The 25,442-nt window shown below is 47.8% G+C and overlaps 1 protein-coding gene across 1 annotated transcript; it reads left to right on the top strand.

The window, feature by feature from the left end:
• Positions 1-6,602: 6,602 nt before the first annotated feature.
• LOC149340601 (beta-1,3-galactosyltransferase 4-like) lies at positions 6,603-17,503 on the top strand. The gene is made up of 4 exons (XM_089551151.1): positions 6,603-6,634; positions 10,209-10,296; positions 13,663-14,658; positions 17,444-17,503. The coding sequence occupies exons 1-4, from the start codon at positions 6,603-6,605 to the stop codon at positions 17,501-17,503; spliced, it is 1,176 nt and encodes a 391-aa protein (XP_089407277.1).
• Positions 17,504-25,442: the final 7,939 nt, after the last annotated feature.

Raw genomic sequence — 25,442 nt, 5'->3', positions numbered from 1 at the left:
TTAAGCGCAACTCATCACACGCTACCTGGCATGTGGCGTATTACGCTGCTATAGCCACTCTTGGGGTCTTCCCGGGGCAGCCACCTTCCAGGTGGCGTTTAATTCGCTCTGCTACTTGGACAACCGGTTACGCCGACTACGACGCGGAACGCTGGAACGGGCGCATAATAGCTTCGGTCTAAAATGTCCCATCTACCTGCAGCCGATCTACCTGAGATGGAATGCTGTGAATGCTGCACGTGTGCCATTGCAAAGCGTTCCACAACAGAACGCGAAAACGCTAGCGAATCCTGACGCCGCTTTGCAATAACTTGTATTTGAGTCGTCGCGGTGGTGAACGGCGAGATTCCAACAAGTTCGAAATTTTTGCTTGGACGCGCCGCTCAGTCGCTCATTCGCTTGCATGTGAACCAACCTTTAGCCTCTCGCCTCAGACACAAACAACCCGAAGCGAGGGTTCTCGCACAGCTTCTGCCCTCACCGTTCGACCACGTTTTTCATGTGGCACTCTCTGTAAAAGAAGACGCATTACGTACGCTGCTATTGACGAGGGTGGCGCTGGTGAACACTCTGATGGTTCGGTTACACTACACTCCGGTTGCACCGCCGAAAGCCAAAAAGATTAGACAGTCGTCACCGCAGCGCGGAAGTAGCGGACACCTTAAATTTTCTCTCTGTGCGCTTTTCTTTAGACTACCTGTATAGCCTCTCCAGAAGGCAGACGATTCACGTACTTACAGGGTATCTGTTTCCTGTACTGTTGTATCGGCAACCTTTTCTGGAGTTCCTTAACACCAGTGCTTTAAAACGTGTAAAGCAAATGTACATTTATTTCTTCTGCTGCAAAAGCGTTCTTCTCTAAAATTCACACACCGACGCTGCCTGTCAAGGCATTACTTCATGCTGAGAAGATGTTTGTGTCATGGACGGTAAATTGCCGCGTACGCAATGCGCCAAAGACCATTGACAATTGTTCTATTCTGTGCAATGATGCTACGTTCTTCAGGGACATAATTACGGCGAACGTGCACTTGAGAAGGACATTGAAATCACACGGATTAGTACCCGTTTTTTTCCAGTGGAGAGAAACTGTGTTGTGCCGTGTGATCTATTTATGTTGCTGTGACTCTTTAGTGTCAAGAGCCGTATGATGGACCACCGCCGAATCACCGGGGTCATCGAAATCTTTGTTCCGTGAGCAGTGCGCTTTGGTGAGGGGAGTATACGTTGCCCTGGAAGGGCCGCCTTACTGGCTCCCCTATCTAGATGCATGGGTGGGCCTCTCAGACTTCTGATGTTTAGGGAGGTGGGGATTTGCAGGAGTATGGTGGGCTCGTATTGCACAGCCTGGTGTTTTGTGGCATGGGCTTACTCCGATTTTCCTTTTCGGCGCAATTTTCATGCAATAAAGAAAAAAATCGTCGCCGTAGCTCAGTTGGTAGAGCACCGGACGCAAAATTCGAACAAGGGTTCAGATCCTATTTTCGGAATGTGTTTTTCTTTTTAGTTTAATCAATTATCGTTAAAAGTAATTACTCTTTAAGCTCCTATTTATGAACACCACAAATTACTTTTAAAAAAGTACATCTCCTATGCTCCTTGGTTTCGGTTATTGTTGGCTTCCCTCATGTGCGGCAGAGAGGCAGATATAAGCCGCCCGTCAGAGAATTCAAGATACAGCAATCTGAGAACAGCGTGACGAAGCTGCCCGCTAGCGATTGGCATTTTTTTTTTATATAAGCAGAACAATTTCAATGCATCGACATTAACGAAAATCACTTCATCGCAGTTACATTTCATTTCAGTAGCACATTTCTAGGCGTTTTTCACATCTCAGTGAGCGCATGTATTTCCCCATTGCCTCTTTGTGTAATCACTATTTTTTTTTCTAAGTATTGCACCGCTGCTACATGCCCGCCTTTCATTGTTTATTTCCGTCGCGTGCAACAAATAATGTTCGGATTCTTTAAAAAGAAAACACATGTATATTTCTTTGTTTTGTAATAATAGTATTATGTGTGTTCTAACGCGTCAAAGCGGCGCGGAGTCTATCAGGAACGCTGTAGTGGAGGACTACAGATTAGCGTAGACCAGCTGGGGTTCTTCAGAATGCACTCACATCGCACAGCACACACGCATTTTGCATTTCGTCGCTAGCAAAATGCGACCTCGCCACCGGTATCAAACCCGCGACCTTGGCATTAGCAGCCGAGCACCACAGCCACTGAGCCATCGTGAGGGGTCTTATTCATTATCTGCTATCTGAGACAAGGAATACCTCAGAAAGTAAACGTTGCACAATGTGATTGGGTCATTGCGCCTATGATTCACATATTTATGGTACTCGACACAAAGAAAAGGAAACCATTCTCACTCTGTGCTTTACGAGTTAAAGCAGTGCTAACAATTCGAGTAAAGCTGTACGTAAGCACGTGAAAGGGGGATACATTTCACGTAAATCTGATTTAAATTCTTTACAATTACCAAAATCACATTGCAGAAACGCTAATTAGCTTTCTTCCTAGACACGAGACTTCTTTCAGTTTTGTTGTTGACCTGTGTGCCATTTCGACTGGATGCCAATTTCGCACTCTATAGCGCCGACAGCTTTCGCTGGGTAAATCTAAGCTCTGGCATATATCCATTTGTTCTGAAAAAAAGAAAAAAAAGTATGCCGTGTTGCACAAAATGGGCGGCTGAACCGAGTCCCGAACCGGTTCGGAACGGTTCCTTTGAATCGTTCCGGTTCGGGTTCAGTTCCAAGATGGCGAAAAAAATTTGGGTTCGGTTCGGTTCCAGTTCCGGGCAAATATTCGGGTTCGGTTCCGGTTTCGGGTTCAGGTTCGGTTCCGGTTCGACACCCTGGTTAGAGTGAATCGAGGTGAATTGATTATAAATTAAGGTGGATTAATGATGCTATAATGTGACTTAATGACACATTGCAATGAATTAAAAGGGAATTACAGTAAATCAATTGTGAATTAAATGAATCAATTTCGAATTAAATGAATGAAGTGTGAAACAAATGGATTAATAAAAAGGAGCAACCAGAGGAAAAGAGGAGCAATTAGAGGCGACCAGGAGGCGTCAATGCTGTCACATTACTCCAATGCGGTTTCCGCAGTGCCGTCTAATTTTTTCAGTTACTGTTACACCGTTATTGACATTGTTCAAGGTGTGGTATGGGAGAAAAATTCATGTTTAAAGAACAAGCGATTTCCTTACTTCGACTCGCTTATCTTTTGAGAAGGCAGATTCTGAGAGAAATGTGTTGCAGGAAATAAAGATTGCGTTGTAATGCCGGACATTGCAAGTCTATTTTATATTGTACAATGTGCCATTAATTTTAAAATCACGTTGAAATGTAAAGAACCATTACTGCCTTCAGAAAATTTGCATAGTTTCATGTACAACTGGGAATAACATTAGAAATATGGCCACAAGTATAGGAGGCATTCATATGACGTCATCCGCAAGGGACGCTAGCGGCCGGCGTGGCATGCGCCATTACTCAATGGCATCCATCCAAGCGCAGCCATACGGCTACAAAGGAAAGCTACACAGGTGTCTCAGAAACTTCACAGTTTGCGAACTATCAGGTACCGATATCGCCACCAGAGACATCATCGGCGCAGTCTGCAGCTGATCTGTCACGAGGTTCGTCTCACGGTTACTCGTAAGCCGTTCAATCGGAGTCCTCGGACCTCGGTACTGAGGGAAATCTCCGGATAGCGCTACTCCTTGGCTTGCGGTTTCTGTTCACCATGGGGCAGAACCATTCGTAGAGCACCTTCCACGATGCCTGCAAAACACAGTACGGTGGACTTCGGGGGGTTGTATTAGGTGGAGTCTCAGCATGGCCAGTTGATTCACAGAGATGGTGACAAGTTTCTGCAGCTGCCCTTCGCTCTCGACCAGTAGGACAAGGTCTTGTGCAAACAGCATTCCTGGCAGCGTCCAACTGTCGGGTTGTCAGTCCCATGTAAAATAGACCTTGAAGCCCAGGATCGTGTTAAAGAGCGCTCGCTCCAGCCGGGCTGTGTACAGCATATGGGCGGTTACATCGGACACCCCAGTTCGAGCCCTCAGCACACTGTCACTGGCTCAAAGCATGTGCTGCCAAAGCATACCACCACAAAGTTATCGAGAAGCGGCGCAAGAGGTCTGTTCACTACAGTGGCATATCTATCACTGCCATGCATCGCAGCACCCCCTCGACCTCGTGCACCACACTGTCGCATGCCTTTGCTACGTCCATGATGCACCCCACGAGGCATCGAGATTTTTTGCGGGCCACCTCAATGCACTGTGTCAGTACGGAAAGGTTATCTTCGAGGCGTCGGCTACGGCGAAAAGCGTTTTGCAACTCCGTGAGCTCTCCGTTCGCTTCAGCCCAACTGCCCATCTGCTGCTTCACCACTTGAGTGAAGGTGCGGTATATCAAACTGGTTACCGACAAATGTCTGTGATTGCGGAAAAGGCTGGCGTCCCCGCCCTTCTTTGGTATTACGTCAACTCTGCCGCTGAGCCAGTCAGATGGCGCAGGGTCTCCCGCAACGATACCTATGATTATGGTGGCGAGAATCTCCCACGCTCACTGCCCAAGGAGTTTTACAAGTCTGCAGGGGTACCATCGAGGCCTTGGGCAGTCCGCGAGCCGATGCGAGCAATTTCCCGATCATTGCACTTATATGTAACCATCCACGGTGGCAAATCTGTATCGGTAGTTTCTGCTTCAGTAGGTATAGCCTCCACCTGCTCATACGGTGTTCCTTCCGAACGTAAATCGTGCACCTTTCGGATGTGTTCTCTGATGTGAAGAGGGAAATTGCAGATCGCTAAGAGTTTGTTGCTGTGCTTTTCAGTCGAGAGACGCCAGATACGACCAGAACTTACTTGGTCCATTTCATCCGGACGCCGAAAGTTCCTCCAGCCTCTCGTGGATGTTCTCCGCAATTTTTCGCTGGACAACCAGCTGCATATATCGGCCTCTTGCATGTAATGCATTCATCCGACGCTGCTGGACAGTCATCGGCGGGGAGTGTCTTGACGGCTTCCCGGAGTCAATTCTGTTTGCTTGTCTTCGAGCTTCGAGGGCGGCTTTTACTTCCACGTTCCACAAACTTTTACATCGAATTTTGCCGCGGGAGCTGATTCGAATATCATGTTTGCGCACGGTGCGTCGTAGCTATTCGACGTACTCGCCGTAAGTGGCGGGCTCTGCACTGAGTACGCTGTCCTCGCATTGCTCGATAATCGCGTCACTGGCAGATATCGCCGCGCTGGCTCACGACATACTGGCCCGACTTCACATCGGGCGGAAGCTGAGGAAGACAGCCTGACGCGATTGTGGTCGCTCCCCAGGCTGAGCCTCCCTTGTTTGTCAGTGTGTACTTGCCGAATATGAGTAGCCGATCTGGCGAAAACGAGCGCGTAATCAATGCAGGAGTGGTCACTGCGAGCCCATCGTAAAGCCCACACCAAGAAAAAAACACCCGTTACATCACGGAGGAACATGAGAGGCCAGAGCCCATAAAAATAAACAAAGGTAGAACGACGGAAACACACTATCCACCAACGCGGCAGGGACGGTTGGGTTCATCACGAGGAGTCTTGGATGGCAAACTTAAAAACAGCGTATCAGTGAGGCTCCGAGACCGAACCCAAGCGGAGGAAGCAGCCATTGCGCTCGCAATAAGCACACAGAAAAGCCCGAATATAATAACGGGTTCACAAGAAGCATCCAGGAAATACACCAGGCGCATGAAAATGCAGGCAGTAATTAGGATCCTAAAAGACATAAAGTAAGCCGAAAAGCAAGCGAAGCTCGTATCGAAACCAGCGCATCACTCAGTAGAGGGGAAAGAAGGCGCATAAGCCGCAGCCCGAGCGCTCCTACCCCAGGCCCCGGGCATCCAAACACACGGACGAGCACAACAAACCTGCCGACCATATACTCAGAAAGCCTACAACGTCATTAGGGGATACGCTCGGCCCGATGAAGAACTAAACAAGGAACAGGAAATAACGCTGAGAATAATACAAACATATGTCCTCAAGCACAAAAAAAAAACAACAAAAAACGACGCAATCTACCCAGAAGACTAAATATGAACCGCAAGGCCCACATTACATGGCACAGACGCGGGCCTATACACCACATTGTACGTGTCTGCCGAGACGATACACTAATAGATAGGATAAAAGAATTGAGTAGTGGGAAGAAACGCTATTCAGCTCAGACCTTGAAGTTCAGCAGGAGCTCACCCAAAAGGGCTAGAGCGGCTGCAAGATCCAATGGACTCCCGGAATAGGCGGATAGACTACAAATTTTAGTGATCGAATTAAAATGTTTTTATCATCACTAGGCGCGGCGGATGTCCGGCATCCTTTAGTCATTAAAGAAAAAGAACATAAAAACAAATCCTTGCATAAGAATAAAACAAATCACCACAAACGCGTCATTACCCGTTTTGCATGGAAACGAAATGTGTCACCTGCAAAGAAGAAGAAGAAAAGCGGAAACGTTTCTGTGTTAGAGCCGGGACAATTGCAACGTACCTGTTTCTGAATTCTGTCGGCTCGTCCCTGGCCTTCCCGTTATGTACTTCGTACGGTTCGTCAGGGTCTTACTGTGAGTATTTTGATCAATCATCTCCTATTAGTCGCAGTTTCCTGACAAGGTGCATGTCCAGGTGCGTGCTGACAGATGCGTGATGCCAATATGAGTATTGGTTGGTTTATTGGGGTTTAACGTCCCAAAGCGACTCAGGCTATGAGGGACGCCGCAGTGAAGGGCTCCGGAAATTTCGACCACCTGGGGTTCTTTAGCGTGCACTGACATCGCACAGTAAACGGGCCGCTAGAATTTCGCCTCCATAGAAATTCAGCCGCCGCGGCTGGGATCGAGCCCGCGTCTTTCGTGTCAGCAGCCGAGCGCCGTAACCACTGAGCCACCGCGGCGGGGGGTATGAATATCTCTGCCCGCCAGTCTGAATCTTCGTGAATGTAACTGAACCTGTAAAAGTTATTTATGGCAGCTTTAAGAAGTCTCTACGGCTGACCATCTGGCTTCTCTGCGAAAAGCCTTCCACTGGCCTCCATTTTCGAAGATCTAAGCTTGAACCAGGCGCTTCTAATGTTCCTGAAACGTTACGATTAACCTTTGGGATAACATTTCCTAACCTTAAAGGTGCAGTGAAGAGGAACCTGAACTCGTCTTTTTGCCGCGGGAACTCGATCTACACGTTCCGAGCATTCTTAGGAACTTCGACTTATTGCCCTGTGTGGCCGATTTCCCTAGTTAAATCAGATTAACGTCCGCCTCTCGCCTTTTTTTTTTAATTCTCCGCGTACAGTGGGCGGAGTCGACCAACGCGTGGAGTACCTTTCAGCCAGCTCCGTGGAGGTGTTGCTTTCGCTTTATTTTTTTTAAGTTTCCGTGAATAAATAGTTTCATTCGCAGATAATATAGCCGCAAAATAAGCTCGCAGAAATAAAAATACGCGCGGACTATTTGCTACTATGGATTACTACGTATTACTCCGCCGATGGCAGAGCGGCAGGCATCCACGGAGCTGGCTGAAAGGCACTCTACGCATTGGTCGACTCCGCCCACCGTACGCGGAGAATTAAAAAAAAAAAAAAGGCGGGAGCCGGACGTTCATCCTATTTAATTAGGGAAATCGGCCACGCAGGGCAATAACTCGAAGTTTTTAAGAATGCTCGGAACGTGTAGATTGAGTTCCCGCGGCAAAAATACGAGTTCAGATTCCTCTTCACTGCACCTTTAATTAAACATTTAAACACCATATATCAAATTTTCACTAAAAGGTTAAAGTATAGCCCTGCAGGAGCAAATATGTCTGGACATTGTCAGATAACACCTGCAATCAACACTCCGTAAGGAGCAAGGGACAACTAAGGCCTTACGCACTGCAATGCAGCATAACCAATATACGGAACTCCTACACTCACCTAACGGATACCATGACCTCAAATTTATGCCAGGTGTCTCAGCTAACGCCAGCCAAATGCTAAAAATATACCGAGACACGCTAGGCGCAGGCAACTTTAATAATGTTGTTGACCAGAATATGTAATAAGCCAGAACATTTTGAGAATTCGAGGTTATTTGATGATTCGAATCTGTGAAGCTTCTAGGTGAAGCATGCAAAGTAGTTTTGCGCTGGCATTCAAAAATGGTGCCGTTATCACCGATTAAAAACGCGACTATGTTCAGGCTTCTCCTAACTTTTTCGGAAGGGTGCGGGGAAACTCGTGGTGACGTCATTGCTGCCGAAATTTCAGATGTCCAGCGCCTTCGTCTGCATGTTTCTGTGCGTCTTTCGGTGCCGTCAATCAATCAATCAATCAATCAATCAATCAATCAATCAATCAATCAATCAATCAATCAATCAATCAATCAATCAATCAATCAATCAATCAATCAATCAATCAATCAATCAATCAATCAATCAATCTCTAGCTTAAAAGTTCCGAAGGCAAAAGCACTTTGTGGGTGGCTAGTAGTTGTGGTTTTTGTCGAAAGCAAGTGGCGCAGTAACTGTCTCACATATCTCGATGGACGCCCGAACCTCCCCTTAAGGGAAAGGATAAATGAGTGAAAAAGAAGAAAGAGAGAAAGAGGTGCCGTAGTGGAGGGCTCTGGAATAATTTCGACCATCTGAGGATAACGGGCACTGACATCGCACAGCACATAAGAGCCTTTTGTGTTTCGCCTCCACCGAAACGGGGCCTCCACTGCCAGGTTTGAACCCGGCAACTCCGGCTAAGTAGCCTAGCATGCTAACCACTGAGCCACTGCGGCAATTGGCTAGTAATGCAAATCTGATGGAGGCGCTGCTATTGCACGAGGGAAGTGTGGTGAATTTTGAACCGGTGGTAGATCGTATGATTTAGATCGGCTTTGCTATCACAATTTTTGCATTTGTCTGAGTAGAGTCCTTCCGAACAGGAGCTACACAACTGGGGGATTTGGACAGGTGTTAGTTTGAAGTTTGCGCCAGGCTGTGGCCTGTCGTTTGGATAGCGTTTTAACTGCTGGGGGGAATATGAGTCTTACAAGCCTGTAGTGCTGCAGGATTTCTCTGTAAGAAAACAACCTGTCCTTGCCCGAGTATATATATGACGGGCGGGCTGCACGACCCAGCTCGGCGGGACAGTTCTCAAACTAGGTTATGAGCCGCCTCATTACCCTCAAGGGAGGCATGAGCAGGCGTCCAGATTAGGCGAATGCGCCGTGTTAGCTGAAAATTTCGCAGAATCCGTGCTGCTTGTGTGGAGATTCTTCACTAAGTGTAGTTACGTATCACCAATTTTGAGTGACTGACAATGGTTTCTGCTGAGGATGCCGCAATGGCTAGAACAATGGCTGTTTCTTCTCCAACATGTGTGTGCTGAGTGCGTATATAGTGCCCCAAGTTATGAGTGTACCATGTTCCGTGGTGACTACAGCTACCGTCTCGTCAGCCGAGGAATCTGCTGCATCTACATATACCACAGAAGTATCATTAAGAAAACGTTTTCCCAAAGATTTGGCTCTCTCTGCACGACGTTCAGTGTGGAAATCTGGGTGCATGTTCCGAGGTATTGGTGGGATGACCAGAAGCTGGCGTATGTGTTTGGGAAGGAAGGTCAGTTGTTGGTCCGCCTTGTCGTTCGTATGTTATACCTAGTGTGGACAGAATGTGTCTGCCAGTTGGTGTGACCGATATAAATATCATATAAATCATATGATCTGAAACTGCCCGCAGTCCATACCCGCGAGTCACTTCATTATCAGCTCTGATCATTGGGAGGCTCTAATGCTCAGCCTGACCCGGGGACACAGATCAAGCTCCTCCAACTGGCTGAAGACGCCGCCGCTGCCCAAGGGATAGCGGCCGTCGTTTAAGCGGTGGACGACTTCGGGTCGCTCCTCTATATCCGCTGAAAATAAAGTTTCACCACCACCACCACCACCACCGCCACCACCGTTGGTAGAGGTGCCCGCTCGTGCAATACTACAATTGCACTCACCTTTTGTTAACGAATTTGTGGCAGCGCAGTAAATCATCCCACATCCTTTCATTGAAACCCTTACCCTTCTGCTCCCTCCTTCGAACTTACAAGCATAGCTGCACACTGTCTGCATAGAGTGCTATCTTGCTTGCATTCGCGTAATCTCTGAACGTTTGTTTTTACAGGTACCGCTCCTGTTGCACGATTGTCGCTGCTCTATGCGGCTCACCCCGAGACAGGAAGTTGTGGTTCAACAGAGTCAACAAGATTAAGGTACCCTTCAATTAGGACGAGTTCAAGAAGCCGAGAATTTAATAGATCCATGTCGAAGAAAATACGTCGAGGTGATGCATCTTCGTTTGGGCTAACCATGATAGTGTAGCTATGACTCCGCAACTCGAAAATTGTATTTTTTTTATAGGTATGCAAAATGTGGAGCTGCCCTTCAAAATCTTTTACATGTTCTACAATTGTGCCTATAGACATTGTTCGAGACATAACCAGTTAAGCAGGGCTTTGCATATGATACATTTTTTACCTTGGTTCATTAAGATATATTGCTAATTTCTTTCAGCCTTTTCTATTTCGATATCACCAAGAAGTATTAAAGAACAACGGCTTTCTAACCCAACAAATATAGCTAGCTGAGTAGCACAACAGTAACGTGCTGAATATAACGAGCCGAGCTGGTATTATCCCGAAAGCGATAAAGGTAAATAATTTTTTTTTAATACCTGTTCTTTCTGACGGAGGTTGTTTTGTAGAATATATTTTGGTTTCTAAGCTTTTTTTATTTGCCGCTGTTCGATATGATTCACTCCTCATTGAAGTCATATATTCTCGTCATACCGCAGAAACCGAAATATTTTCATTCCAAAACAGCTCGTTGGCGAATTCGTTACGTCACAAAAAAGAAAAGAATACGCAGCTATTTGACCCAGACTGCAGGAAATTAGTTTACAAGAACTTTGTCAACCTTCTGCATCATTGCCTCTTGTTTTTGTCCTGGCGCCGTATTTTTTCTTTTGGATAATTGTTCAATAGAGTGAGCCCGAGTCTTTGCACCGAGGGCTTCGGTCGATAAAATCTCGCGTTTTTTTTAATTTTTTTTGTGGAAAGCTTGATAAGGAAGTGATGAAACCGGTTTGCCTTTATCACATGAGATTCGCTCACCAGAGAAAGTCGACGAGCGAATTTATTAAATGCGTGGTTAGATTTGGGGACACGACCGTTTAATGAGTAACAACACTCACTGTTGAGCTAGTTGGTTTTCATACTCTGACGAACCGGCGCAAAGGAACACAATCACAAAGTGAAGGACGGTAGCGTTGAACTTCCGGCAAAAAATAACGTCATTTTTGCGCAGTATTAAGCGCTGAGGATGCCAGTATCTCGTATTATCGTCAGCTGATCGGTCCATTGAGGCGACGCCAGCCTGGCACGCCAGGACATTGGGAAGAGGCAAGGAAAATGACGGGATTGAACAGCGACGGGGCCGGAGTAGAGGTTCCAAGTTCCCATAGGGCAACAGGGGCACGAGGGGTCTCATCGGAGGCGGTTCAAGCAGAAATGGACAAAGGTGATGAGGGTGATGAGGTTTTACGAATGATGGGTGATTAAGCTACGGTGAGGTCAGGGTGGGGCGCAGGCAGAGGGGTGAAGTACAGCCCAAACTGCGCGTAATTGGTGCGGATGGTGATCTGGGTCAGCCCTGCGCTGATCCAGAGGATTGGCGCCCGGTTCCGAATGTCGCGAACTAAATGATCAGCCAGTTCATTTCCGACAATACCTGAATGACTAGGGATCCACCTAAGAGTGACAGTTCATCATCATCACCATCATCAGCCTGACTACACCCACTGCAGGGCAATGGCACGAAAAAGTAAAAGGAGATTTTCCAATGCCTTCTGCTATTAGGTTTCGATGTAGGGCACTGTTCTCGACAGAGCGGGGGAGGCTATAGGAGTCAGTGTAGACTGCGGAATCAGAGGTTTGGGGCCGTTGTGGGAATGCCTACATGGCGTGGACTATATGCAGTACTTCGTGAATGACAGTGCTATAACAACTAAGGTAAATGCCACAGGTGTAGGACTGAGGAGAAGAAAAGTCCTTTTTTTGGGACCGAGGTCCTTTGTGTGGGACGCATAGGTATACGCCACGGTATGTGTAGAGAAGGGAGGAAAGGGATGATGAGCCTGGGCTTGTCGCCCGCCGTCCTTCGTGAAGGCCGTGGAACATGTTACAGGGAATGGGAGCGATACGGAGGTTAGAGAAAATGGGGGGGGGGGGGGGGGGGACATGGAGTGGGAAGACGATGAATGGGACGCCAGCTTATGACAGAGTTCAGCGCCCTTGTAGGGTACCGGGCAGGTGATCAAGTTGGCAGTCCTGGTGGAAGTTGATATGGGATAGGAAGGAAGAGACCAGTGTCCTGTAAGCGTCAACTTTAGGTGTGGACAGCTGCAAGCTGGCCTATTGTATCGAATGTAGATGTGAGCCAGGTGTGCTGTTGTGTATATTAAGGAATATAGTCTTCCAGATGCGATGTCAAAGGCCGACTTTTCCGCTCGAACTTAAATACCGCTACTGGCTACCTTAAAACGGAAACGGAGTGGAAGCAACAATTTCCAAAGTATTAGGTGCTCAACAGCGCACTTGGCGGAACGCTTGCTTCAGACAGCATGTTGTAAACTTTCTGGTAAATACTTACAGGACGAAAAGTTAGCGGGAATTGAACCTTTATCACCCTTGAGAAAGTTTTCGGTCTTCATATGGCATATGTTACCTAAGAGGAAAGAAAGGAAACCGTGTGCCAGAAATCCACGTTGCTGTTGTTTAAAGTTTAAACTTTTGTCAAAAAGCAAATTGTTGCTACTCATAGCAGACAAACAATCCGTAACACAGGCTATAGTCAGCAGCCAATTGTCTTTTTTTTTCATAGGGGGTTGAGAAGGAATGGGACGCTTTCAGTAGCTCGCGGTCGCATCACTGCCCCCTTCCCACGCAGTGTAGGAAACAGACTCGATGAGCAAGATGCAGCCACGTAGGTCTCAAAGCTAGTAGTTGTCGGGCAAGCTACAGGGGTTTAGGTAAAAGACGGAGTGTGCAAAGAGCCGCAGATTATTCAGGCGTGGAGAGGATATCGTGCTCCTGCACGTAATTCTGACTAAGATACAGAATCTCCCTCCTATTTGTTTTAGTCCACTGCATGAATGTTTGATTTTCATTTTCAGCCACTGCCGTTTACCATTAAATGCACATTGAGTATCGATAGCTTATCGCGTTATATTGACAAAGACGCTGCCTTTACTGAAACGGATCTTGTATAAGCTAGAAATGAACAAAAAAACGAAATACAGGTGCGCCATCACCAGCCAATTTTGGAACGAAACTAATACGCATTGCGATAGTTTTTTTGGTGCGGCTACATCCCCATTCATTAAAAAAAAATGTGATCACGGATTTTTTTTTCGCTTGTTTACGTCTTTAAATTTTTGTAGTGGAATTTTCTCAGCAATAAATGCGTATTTTGCTGCCGTACAAACATAAACGTAGATATATAGAGCCATGGAATCCATTTTTACCAAGAAAAATAAATTGGATGCGAATGCCTTTAATGACCTTTAAAAACACTCTCAGCTGCAGGTGACAGCCGTGACCTTGTGCTTTGCCTGCTTCGCTTACAACGTCGTACGCCCGAGCATCCCGAATGGAGAAGGACCGGACGACATGACTGCTAGACAACGACTCCCCGACTCAGCGGATCGGCGCTCCGCGGCCCGACCCGGTCTCCCCGCTGAAGCCGTGTTCTGCCGCAACTGCTCCCTGCCGACGCCGACGTCCATCAGGAGAAACGACCCCGAAAAATCGCTGAAAACCCCGCTGTTCGGCTACCGTTACCTCTGGGACGGTAGGAGGACGTGCGGCGCGCTGCAGTACCTGATCGCTGTCAACTCGCTGCCCGAAAACATCGCTCTCAGGCAGATTATGCGGGACCGCTCGTGGCATCATCTGAGCAGGGGTCGCACCAGCGCGATTCTGCTCTTCTTTCTGGGCCGGCCTCGGTCGCGCAGATTGCGCGCCATTATTCGTGCGGAGATCGTGCGCTACGGGGACATGGTCGTGGGCGACTACGACGCGACCCCCGAGAACGCCACGCTGACCACCCTTATGATCCTCAAGTGGAAGACGGACTTCTGCCCGGAGGCCCAGTTCCTCGTCAAGATAGACGACGGGGGTCGCCTGGACTTCCGCTTCCTGCGGGAGTCGTACACCCTCTTCCAGAGGTACTCGCACGACTACGAGATGTTCGGCTCGTTCGTACCGCTGGCCGCTGAGCCCTGCCAGGAGCCTCCGGCCGACAGCGACGTGCGGAACTGCAGTGGCAGCCGTGGATACCTGGTCGGCTGCGCGTACGTGCTGACCGCAGACGTGGTCGAGCCGCTGCTGTACGCCGCTGCTACGGAGCATGCGCCCGCGCCTCCCGAAGACCTGTACGTGACGGGCACGCTGGCCGACTGCGTCAGCGCCCGTCGGGCTGAAATGGCCCATTTCGAAGGCTGCTACTTGGCCTACGCACAGGAAGCGCCAGCCTTTTACCGCAACCCGCTCTACTGGTTCAGGGATCTAATCCTGGCAAGATATGTAAGAATCTGCCGCTCGGCCAGGAGGTTCCTTGGATGGTGGCGTTTTTTAGGTATTTCTGTTTTAAGTGCGCTAGCACTTATAGTGGCCATTATTTGGGCGTTGCTTGTTTGTCTTTTTCTGTCCGTCCGCCCGTCCGTCCGTCCATCTGTCTGTCTGTCTGTATGTATGTATGTATGTATGTATGTATGTATGTATGTATATATGTATGTATGTATGTATGTATGTATGTATGTATGTATGTATGTATGTATGTATGTATGTATGTATGTATGTATGTATGTATGTATGTATGTATGTATGTATGTATGTATGTGCGTCTGTCTGTCTGTATGTATGTGCGTCTGTCTGTCTGTATGTCCGTCTGTCCTTCTGTCCGTCTGTCCGTCTGTCTGTCTGTCTGAAGCCGGTTTTGTGGCAGGCGGCTCACCTGCCAAAGGGGTGGTGGGTAACCTGCCCACCGTGTCAGGCTGCAGCTCATTTAATCAGAGGCTGCTCGGGAAGAACAATCTTGGTCGCAACCCATGCCCAAGCAACTCAAGTCTACCCGATGGCATCACCTGTCATAACACCTGCCTTGTGTCAAAGCGCCACTGCTTACCTGCCCACCGGGTGGCTTACCACCTTAACTTAGCAGAGCAGCGCAGCACCGAGACACACCATGCTAGCGCACATATCCGCATTTGGCCTAATCACCCAAATTGGCTGAAATTTTTGTAAGCGCGTGAGCATGCGCTCGGCTTTCTGTTAGCAATGAACTCTATATGCACTTATCAGTGATTGAGTATTAGGTCCCTTCTTGGGCAGTAACGACTTTGTGTTTTAGGAAGGCAAACCAAGGTATGCTTGCTTTTCAGTAAGTGCGACGAGCGACGCTGCATGTTTTGTGAGAAAATATGTTATCTTCGTTGTTTTACGAAACTTCTAATGTTGTAGACTCGTCGATAATATTACTTCGTATCTGCGTGCCGCCCAGAAATTCACTTAAGTTCCACGGCAAAACAGAAAGCAGGCACTCAGGAAAATGGAACACTTCCCAGAAGTCGTACTCTGTCAGTGTTTGGTACTGCTCTAGCTAACTAGAATATTCAAATTTTACCGAGACTTCTGGATGTTAGTTATCTTTAGAGTGATTAATAGGCGAACAATATCGTGTAATTTCTTTCGTAGCAGAGGGACAATTTTTGTTGTTTGCAGCAGCAGCTCAGGCATAGTAATAAAGATGAAAACAAACCAAGAACGGAAACCTGTCAGACATTCTACGAGCTAGATTTCCTAGAACATGAAAAGCAACGGCTGCTCTCATTGAGCCATACGTGTGGGGCGAACAAATATATTGGTAGATTACTGTTTCGGGACAGAACAGGAACTTAATTTTTAGCTATATTTTAATTTAAATAGAGTGCGCGAACGATGCTCTTCAGAACGAACTAAGCACGTTACCGGATCCCGTAGCTGCTTCCGGGATGATGACCACGCGCAAGCGCGGGCACATGTGGCTCAAAACATCGCACCCAGAATTGGGCGCCTTCCTTCAGATTTCGCTTACTTGCTGCAAGGGGCACCTCTCGGTGATCTGTGGTTCGCGCGCTACAGACTGAAGGCACCATTTTTTTGCTCAGCTTTGTTTCGCGCAGAGAAAGACTTTTTGCACGAGTCCTGCCTTTCACGCAGCACTTATTCTCTTCTTTTCGTTTTTGTGTCATTCGCAGTGATGCATCTGGTGAAGCGGGAAAATCCATCTTGACAAGAGAAAAACTCTTTAGTGCAAATTTGGTATTGTATAATATGCTGACTACACCTGATGATGTAGATAACAAGATGTGTCAATAAATCCGCTATTCATTTGTTCCCATAGTGCATCCTTTAGTGAGCGCGCGCGACAGTCTACATGAAGACATTTCCTGTCTCACATTTTACCTGCTCTAAGCGCACACCACTCTTTAATAGAGCCGCGGTGCTTTTGCAAGGTCTGTTTTTTTTATTACTGGTTAAAATCCACCGGCACGCGGCCTTACCTCTTTCTCTGTCAGGCGAGGGGCGACCAGACACTTCTGTAATGATTGCAGTCGCTCGAGACTGTTTTAGAGTATTAGTGATTTTCATGGGCGTTGTAGGCGTCTTATCTCAAATATTCCTCGCCCTCCGTAAATTCAGTGCTGCCAAGAGCGATGAACATTCTGGTATTCGTTGCCGCCGAAGTTGTAATTTTTTTGCTGGACACAGTTCATCAATAAAGAGCTCTAGTGCCACGCCAGTCTGCCTTACTGTGCACAAGATCATATGGTACTGCCGTACACCACCCGTTAGAATCGCATTCAGGACAGCAACAAATGTAAAGACCCCCCCTCTTCCGCCTCTCGATTATCTCTGTAGAATAAACGCATTATCAAATATACATAGGGCCACTGACCTACGGGCCGCTTAATCTGTGTTCTCAATCATGTTTCTGAGTGCTGCTGCTATTTCGAATGTTCTGCCTCCAGGGACATGGACGGATAAAAGCTCTTCTCCAAGGCTCAAGCAAGCAATAATACAAGCTCGTGTCGCCGTTGATTTTCAGTGCATGTACATTGTAAGTTATATTTAAGGGACGCGTAGGACAAACTGAAGTTGGCATTTATCGATAGATTACTGTATTCTAACGACAAAGACGCTACTTGAACTGAAAGCGCAACTATTATAAGTCAGATAATACGAAAAAAAAAAATGAAAGAGAGACCACCGGCCGATTTCGCAAGCTGCGCTGCGTCGCCACATTTTGACGCGGTCGCAGAGACTAGGCCATGCCACCATCCACTCCCAGACGGTGATCACCGAGTCCTTTTTAGTGTAGACTCCACAAGTTTATGGCGTCCTGGTTGTCCTACCTCGAGTTAATTTTTTACGGTGTGAGCCATTATACAAAGCCCACCCCGAGCCGTCACGTGGATGAAACCCGTCCAAGGTCATAGACCGAAGTAGCCTGGAGAGCAAGATGAGATAACTTATAGAAGGGCGGTGATGGGGGAAAGAAGAGAAGTAGAGTGAGAAAATGGAGAGACGCTGTTGCCGACAGAGAGATTGAAAGAAGAGAAAAAAGTGCTGGTAAGGATAGAAGGAAAGAAAAAGAAACAAGAAAGTAAGAAGGGCGGCCTAGGGAGAAGGAAGACAAGGAGGAGAAAATGAAGGGACGCTATTGAGAGAGGCAGAGAAAGATGTGAATCTCAAGCTGCTGAGCAAGCTATGAAAAATTCAGGGGGCACTTTGACTGTCTAAAGTGGGTAGAGGCGGAAGCGTTTTCCGCACCACCTTCGCTGTTTCTGTGGCACCGGTGGCGTCACATATAATTGAGTACTAATTACTAAGTGATGACAAATCAGTAATTAATGGTTAATTACTGATTAATGCCTGAATACTAATTAACTGCTAATTAATGACTCTTAAGCTTCGCCTTTAGGAGTGGAACGCGACAGCGCGTTGTAGCGCTGCCAGGGAGTCCACGGAACACCACCCGTTCAGCGCGATGCCTTGCCTTTTGAACGCAACGCTTTTTGAGGAAAGAAAATGGCGCAGTAATTCTCTGTCATCTCGGTGGACACCTGAACCGCACCGTGGAAGAAGGGAGGAATCGGGACTGAAAGAAGATAGATAAAGAGGAGCCGTAATGAAGAAAATGAAAATTGTATTTGAGGTAATGAAATTACGCAGTAAATGTCTCACAAAATTCAGGGGGGCACTTTTTTGACCTAAAGTGTGGTCACTGATGCCCCTAAGAGTGGAACGCGACAGCGTCTTGCAACGCTGCCAAGGAGTCCATAGAACGCCATCGGCCATTCGGTTCTACGCCTCGCTCGTCAGTAAATTGGTTTTTGAGGAAAGGAAATGTATCTGTCTCTCATATCTCGGTGGACACCTAAACGTCGCCGGAAGAGAAGGGGGGAGGATGAGAGTGAGCGAAGACACCGTATTCACTAGACGCGCCTTTGTTCATTACAAACCATCGAGCTGGCATGGCGGAGTGGATAGCATGCTCGTCTCTCACGCCGAAGACCGGGGTTCGATTCCTGAGCTCGACCAATTTCTTAATCGATTTTATTTATTTATATGGCCTGACTAGTAAAGATAATTAGGCTAATTGGGTAATTAAGCAATTAACTAAGCTCAGTCCCACTTACTTGGAGCATCACTATACGATCCCTTCAATTGGTTGCATGGTTACTAGCAAAAGTACAATTGGCCCCGTTTGAAATTCGCGCACTGTGACGTCAGGACCGTTTCCACCAATTGAAAAGCGTGACATTTTCTGTCGACAACTGCTGCTTACAATGATGAGACATTAAAGGCTTCCGCCATAAAATTTCCACGCGCTTGCAGCAATGCCACCCGCAGCTCTACCGGATCCACAAAGGCCATCGACCAACTGAGCCGGTCTAATAGGGTCTGTTTCTCTCCCCGAGCGGCTGCAGCTTGGAAGTCAAGTGCTCAGTGAGAGGAAGCTCAGACAAGATTCCCTCTGCTGGCGGCGCTACGATGATGGCCCAGAAGCTGCCACGCCGTTGTGATATGGGTGAGACGGAGGACGCTGATCGCCTCCGCTAGGCTCGCCATCGACAATACCCAGTTGTGCTCGCTGCCAGCGAGAAGCCGATCGGTGGCGCGGTCAGACCGGGAAACGGTGGGCGAAGGAGACCTCGCAGCAGCGGAAGCGACGCCAGCAGCAACGCGCAGAGGGCAAACCTTAAAATTTTAGAACAGCTGTCTTGGATGAGGTTCTTGCTATGAGAACTGCGTTGGAACGAGAGCGTAGGACCTGTCAGCGCGAATCAGCCGCCGCTGTCCAGCCGTCGGCTTACGCCGATTGTTTTACCTTGGCCGTTGCCTAGAATAGCCGCTTTATTTTCTTGACGATGATGACGGATATAATTTTAAAAGCGCGAGAGCAGCTTGACCAAAGGGCGTCATGGCAAGAGGCGTTTCGGCTCTGCACGAGGTCATGCCAGGGGCCCATTTTTTCTGAGCATTTCGTAATGATCGAGAGCAGCTGAATCAAGCCTTTGTTCATGCAGCAGCTTCTAGCAAAAAGTTGTTTAAAGGCTCCAGCCAGCCAAAGAGACTAAGGGCTACTCCGAGGAAAAATTTTCACGTTCTAACATGGTTTGACGCCTGCCGATATCGATGCTCAGCAATAACAAGACAAAAAAAATTACCGACGATTACGTTACTTCCTAATGCGAAATTTGAGCGCAGCAAATAAGCTGTTTCACCTTTTCGATAGATTGAGGCAAAGAAATCGAGCAACACATGTATGCGCTATCACAGAATTTTTTTTTTATTTTTCACATGTATTCCTTTAACAAAGACTCCACTAACAGTTCTTGACAGTCATGAAGGAAGCTTTGTGGTAGGAGAAATAGACTGATATATGTTCGACTTGGTACGCCAATGCTTGATTCTCAAAGACGAGATCTATACAAGTGCCTCGCGAGGTTGTCACAGCCGTGGGACGCGTTACGAGCGAGAGGAACGGGATGTTCTCCCGCATAAGTGTTAGGAAATTGCTGTTTGTGTTTATGTCAACATTAAAGTCCCCCACTACTAACATCGGTGTGGATCGATGGACGGTTAATGCGAGTTGCAGGAAGTGCACGACGTCTTTCGTGAGTGCGGTAGGGGCGAAGTAGGCAGCTACTACCAGCAAGCCGTTGGGCAACTTCGCGGCGCACAGTTCGCCAACTTCATGTGACGTGCCAAACAACGCCGCCGATGCCGACACAAACAAAAATTAGGAGTCACTTTGGCGACTAAAGTGGTGCAAGGCGAAAGCCTTAGTACAGCATTCTGTCACGAATGTGGTTGTGAATGATGAATCAAGTGCTGCCAGCGAATGACGCGTCCATTGGCTGTCTGCGTGTGTTACTGATGTGTGGTTAACATGTTAATCTTCGCCTGTAAGAGTGGAACGCGACAGCAACGCTGCCAGGGAGTCCACAGAACGCCATCGCCAATTCGGCTGTACGCCTTGCTGGACGGTAAATTTATTTTTTGAGGAAAGGAAATGTATCTCTCTCGCATATCTGGGTGGACACCTGCACCTCGCCGTAAGGGAAAGGGGGAAGATGGGAGTGAACGAAGACGCCGTATTAGCTAGACGCGCCTTTGTTCATTCCAAACCATTCAGCTGGCATTACGGAGTGGCTAGCGTGCTCGTATCGCACTCCGGAGACCCTGGTTCGATTCCCCAACTCGACCAATTTCGTTCTCGGTTTTATTGATTTATGCGGTCTAACTAGAAAGGTTAATTAGGCTATTTCATATTTATATTATTGTATTTCTATCCATCGTGTTCTGTCATTAACCTGTCAATTGTTGGAACTGTCTAGGATGTTCGACACAACGTATATGAAACGAGCAACGTCTTACTGAGTGGGGAAGTGCGTGGTGGTGGAGAGAACGCGGCTTCGTACTTATCTGTTTTTTTTCAGCAGCGTCTCCTTCCGCGGACGCTGTTGTCGCTGCGGCGCGCGTCTTTCTTTTCTTTTCTTTTCTTTTCTTTTCTTCTGACCTCTTCATTCTCCTCTATATTAATTAGGCTAATTCATTAATTAAGCAATTAACTAAACTCAGTCCAACTTAGTTGCAGCATCACTATACGATCCCTTTGATTGGTTGCATGGTTACTAGCCAAAGTACAATTGGCCCCATTTGAAATTCGCGCACTGTGACGTCACGAGCATTTCGACCAATTGAAAAGCGTGACATTGGGGGCGGAGCTGGTTACGAGGTCGACGCCGACGACGACGCGAAACCCAGGAACGGACGCCAAAGAGCTGCGCTCTAAAAAGCAATACGACATCAGTGCATACAATCCATTCCTCGTAGCGTGAGGCAGAGGTTAAAAAAAGTTGCAATATCGTCTGCTGCGTTGGACGAAATCTGCGGCATCTATGCCTTTAACGGAGGGATGTGTTCCTTGCTTCGACATATCTACATCTCTAATATGCCTAATATTCCCTCTACCTCCTCCTCCCATTCGTTGATTACAAGCCCTCGCGGTGACATATAAACCTTGTGAATGCAGGTGGCAAACTTTCCAGAGCACTAGATCTATCAAAGGGTGAAACTCCATCCTTGCATGCTTGCGGGCAAAAAAATGCGTGGATGCAGTCGATAAGGGCACATCTGCCCTAAAAAAGAAAAGAAAAACATCTTTCGGCCGTTAAATAACTAATTCATGCTATTGGTTTGTAGCGAAATGATGAAGAAATTCATTTCAGTTATTAATTGCACAAGTTGCTAAAGTTACAAAGTGGAAAAGCTCCTTCAAGTAACGTAATTTTCCAGCAATGAATTCGCAGAGGAAGTCGAGCTTTGAACAAACATCCGAAGTGCCCGCGTAACGAGCGCATGTTTCGAACATCTATGACGAGATGGCGCTCGCTTATTGGTTGTTAATGTGATGTTTCATTAGTTGCGCACGTTGCGCACCTCCTGTCCCTGTCGGCTGCCGCTATCGACCACAGAGACGCGCTCTTGGTGGTTTTTCGTGCGCTACTTTCACAGCCGGAAGAAAAGAAATTGTAAAAAATTGACAGGGACACCTAATTACGATACCTGATTACTTTGTGTTGACAATGCGATAACATTAAAAACTGATGACGCATTTACTCGAAGTGACTCACTTCCGCTTTGGTGTCGTCACTTTCCTTCAGCCAAAGAGAATTTGACCGGTCCGATGGCGTCACTTCCCTCCGGCCAATTAGAAAGATTAAAACCGACCACATACTTTTTTTTTCACGATGAAGCTTTTAATGTGATCGCATTTAATGCTATTCACTTGACGTCTGCCCGAGATGTAGAACAAGTCTGGCTGCGTAAGACTTTGTCTTGTACAAACGCTCACTTCCGTTTATCTGGCTAATCGACAAAGCACGATGCACGCTGATGCAGTGCACTTGGATGAACATCATTTGCAGTGCAGTTAGAAAAAAAAACATGAACATTTGTTTGTTAAAATGGTTTAGCATCTAAAATAAGCATGAGGTTTGGAAAAACGAGGTTGAATAATGATTCGTGCATTATCTTTGAGAAGACGCCGCGTAGCTTGAACAGTGCGTTGGCATTACACGGAATAAAGGCGTCAGAACTCTGATATAGCTTTTCCCCGAGAACTTACTCTATCCTATAGATATGAGAGAAGCCAACAGAGTAATTTATCGTTTTACTATCGGTGAGCATGCTGGCGAGAGTTTTAAGAAACTGAAAGTGACGGCGGTGGATATTGTTCGCTGTGTTCCAGTTATTCCCTTATTTTTAAATAAAGATGGCCAGCTGATACAAAGCAATTTTATGCATGCGGACAAGGCGAGAGTCGAACCTGTCCGCTGCTGTCTCGCGCGCTGTAAAGACGTTCACAGGGTGCGAACAAGAGAAGGACCTCGAAGAAAGCTTCGAGGGTTTGCGGGGTGCCGACGTTCAAAAGCGAACGACATCTCTCTTTCAATAGCAGATTGACTCGATGCAAGAAAAGCAGAGGCTTGAATTTAAATTAAAAACAGTCACACGCAGTTATGGATGTCCTTCTCGATTGTTGGCAGATTGTAATTATGACAGCACTGTACCTTGAAGATCTGATTCCGCTGAGCCCTTCTGTGCAAGGGAAGAGGCCTCTTCAATCCCCGGCTTTTCCCCCGGAGGAATCTCAGGCAGGGTCCCCTCCCCCCCCCCCCCCCTCTCTCCCCGCGATTTACGCCACTGCTCAAACCTACAGCATCTGTGGTCTGCGCTTTAACGATCTGCAGCTCTGTGAAACGTCGTATATTGAGTATTTTCGAGCTTAGCAAGCGTCCGACTATTACTGAGTCGAAGCCCAGCAATGCAGTGGAGATGCTCGATGTGGGCACAGAGACCTCGACAGACGACCTACCACAGCGAATCTGCAATTCTCCAATTGGTGTTAGGCTGCAAGAAATTCCGCAGAAAAAAAAAATGCTGCCACCTTCTGGAAGACGTTGAAGTAACGAGCGTTAGCTGTTCGGTAGCGCCATCTATCGTCCACGCGATGTATTGCCACATGATTAGGCTACTTTTCCTTACCTTACGGCGAGTGGGTGCCTACCGCCTTGAGGTGGGATATTTTTGGCAAATTTGGACCGGAAAAGTTTTTCGACTCTTTGGAAGGCCATTTTTCCTTACCTCAAGGCGGTAGGTGCCCGGTCGCCATGAGGTATGAAATTGTGAGCTGCCGAGTGCTGACGACATGGCCGCCATGTTAAGCCTAACAAATATTAACCTAATTAGACAATATTGGTGTCTAAGACGTTCTACTCATCAATTTACGAATATTCGTTAGTTGGATCATGACGTTATCGGTTAGTTAATTATAAACAGTTAGGTTTGGTTTATGGTTTCGTGTTGTGTCCCCTTATTGCTTTTGTGTGTGTGCGCCCCCTCCTAACGACCACTCGCATTCCCCTCCTAACGACAGTTCGCATCCTCCTCCTAACGACCACTCAATCCTCCTCCTAACGACACTTGCCCCTCGTCGCACGCTGTCACCAGATGCCCCCCCACGGTGCGCCCCCGCACCCTCCTCCTGTTCTGGGAAGCCACTCCCTCCCGTGGACGCTTCTCAGCTCCCTCCTTTCTTCGGGCGGCCAGTTCGGCTCCTGCCTCGGTCGACGCTGGTCGCACCCTCTTCAGCTTTAAATAAACGAAGTCTAAAAGTACCGTGTGCGTCTTTCGCTGCATTCAACACAGCGACCGGACACGACAGTGGCGACGAGAAAGTGGATTCGACCCGCGCTACGCAACGCTATTGACAAGCCATGGCTACGCGAGGGTTTCCCAATCAGATACCGGAATTCAACGGCTCATCGTGGTCATCGTGGGTTGGACGCCTTCAGTTCTACTTTGAAGCTAACAACATCACAGACCCAGCCTTGAAGAGGGCCAACCTGCTGACGCTGTGCGGGGAGCAGACCTACGATACTGTCTGCGCCCTTATTCAGCCAAGCACACCAGCGGCAGTGTCTTACGACGACATCGTAAAAGCGCTGCAAAAGCACTACGACCCAAGGCCATCCGAGGTCTACAGCCGGGCTCGCTTCCAACGACGAGATCAACTGGGAGGAGAAACTGTGAGCGCCTACGTAGCCGCGCTCAAGAAGCTCGCTGCCGACTGCAATTTTGGAACGCTGTCGACAACAGCTACCGGGCAGGAGGGAGACGCAGCTTCTTCTGCTAACACCACCATGCTTCCCTTGGACGTGATGTTACGCGACAGATTTGTGTGCGGACTGAGTGACGAGTCACTGCAGCAGCGCCTGTTCGCTGAGAAGGACCTCACATTCAGCAAAGCTTACGACGTCGCCGTTCGAGCGGAGAGCGCCGGTCACCAGCAGAGAGGGATTCGCCGGAACACCGAGCCGGTACACCAGACAAGCAACCAGGTGCGCAAGCCTTCTGTTGTTGTAAAATCGGTCAAAAAGGCACAACGCTGCTGGCGGTGTGACGACCAACACAACCCCCAGGGATGTCGATTCCAGTCAGCCACGTGTAATTTTTGCCACAAGCGAGGGCATATCGAAAGAGCATGCATTACGAAACGGAGACTTGCCAAGATAAAGTCACCTTCCCAGCCTAATCACAGCGTCAACGCCTCAGAGAATACGCCGCTATCTGATCCCCATGGAACAACATCAGCAACACCATCTGTGTTGTACGACCTGAACACCATGAATCTCGGCACGCGACCGAAGATTTTTACAGAAGTAAGCGTACATCACCAGCTGATT

The sequence above is a fragment of the Amblyomma mixtum genome, chromosome 6, assembly GCF_055824585.1.
Source record: "Amblyomma mixtum isolate Tamu chromosome 6, ASM5582458v1, whole genome shotgun sequence".
Taxonomy (NCBI): domain Eukaryota; kingdom Metazoa; phylum Arthropoda; class Arachnida; order Ixodida; family Ixodidae; genus Amblyomma; species Amblyomma mixtum.
This window is presented reverse-complemented; position numbering and strand designations above follow the sequence as displayed.

What these genes read in the sequence shown, in the direction of transcription:
- LOC149340601 (XM_089551151.1), top strand. Translation starts at nt 6,603, where the DNA reads ATGTACTTCGTACGGTTCGTCAGGGTCTTACT. An exon ending in ACAGAGTCAACAAGATTAAG is followed by an intron (nt 10,297 to 13,662) that starts GTACCCTTCAAT and finishes AAACACTCTCAG; the next exon opens with CTGCAGGTGACAGCCGTGAC. An exon ending in GGTTCAGGGATCTAATCCTG is followed by an intron (nt 14,659 to 17,443) that starts GCAAGATATGTA and finishes ACGCGGTCGCAG; the next exon opens with AGACTAGGCCATGCCACCAT.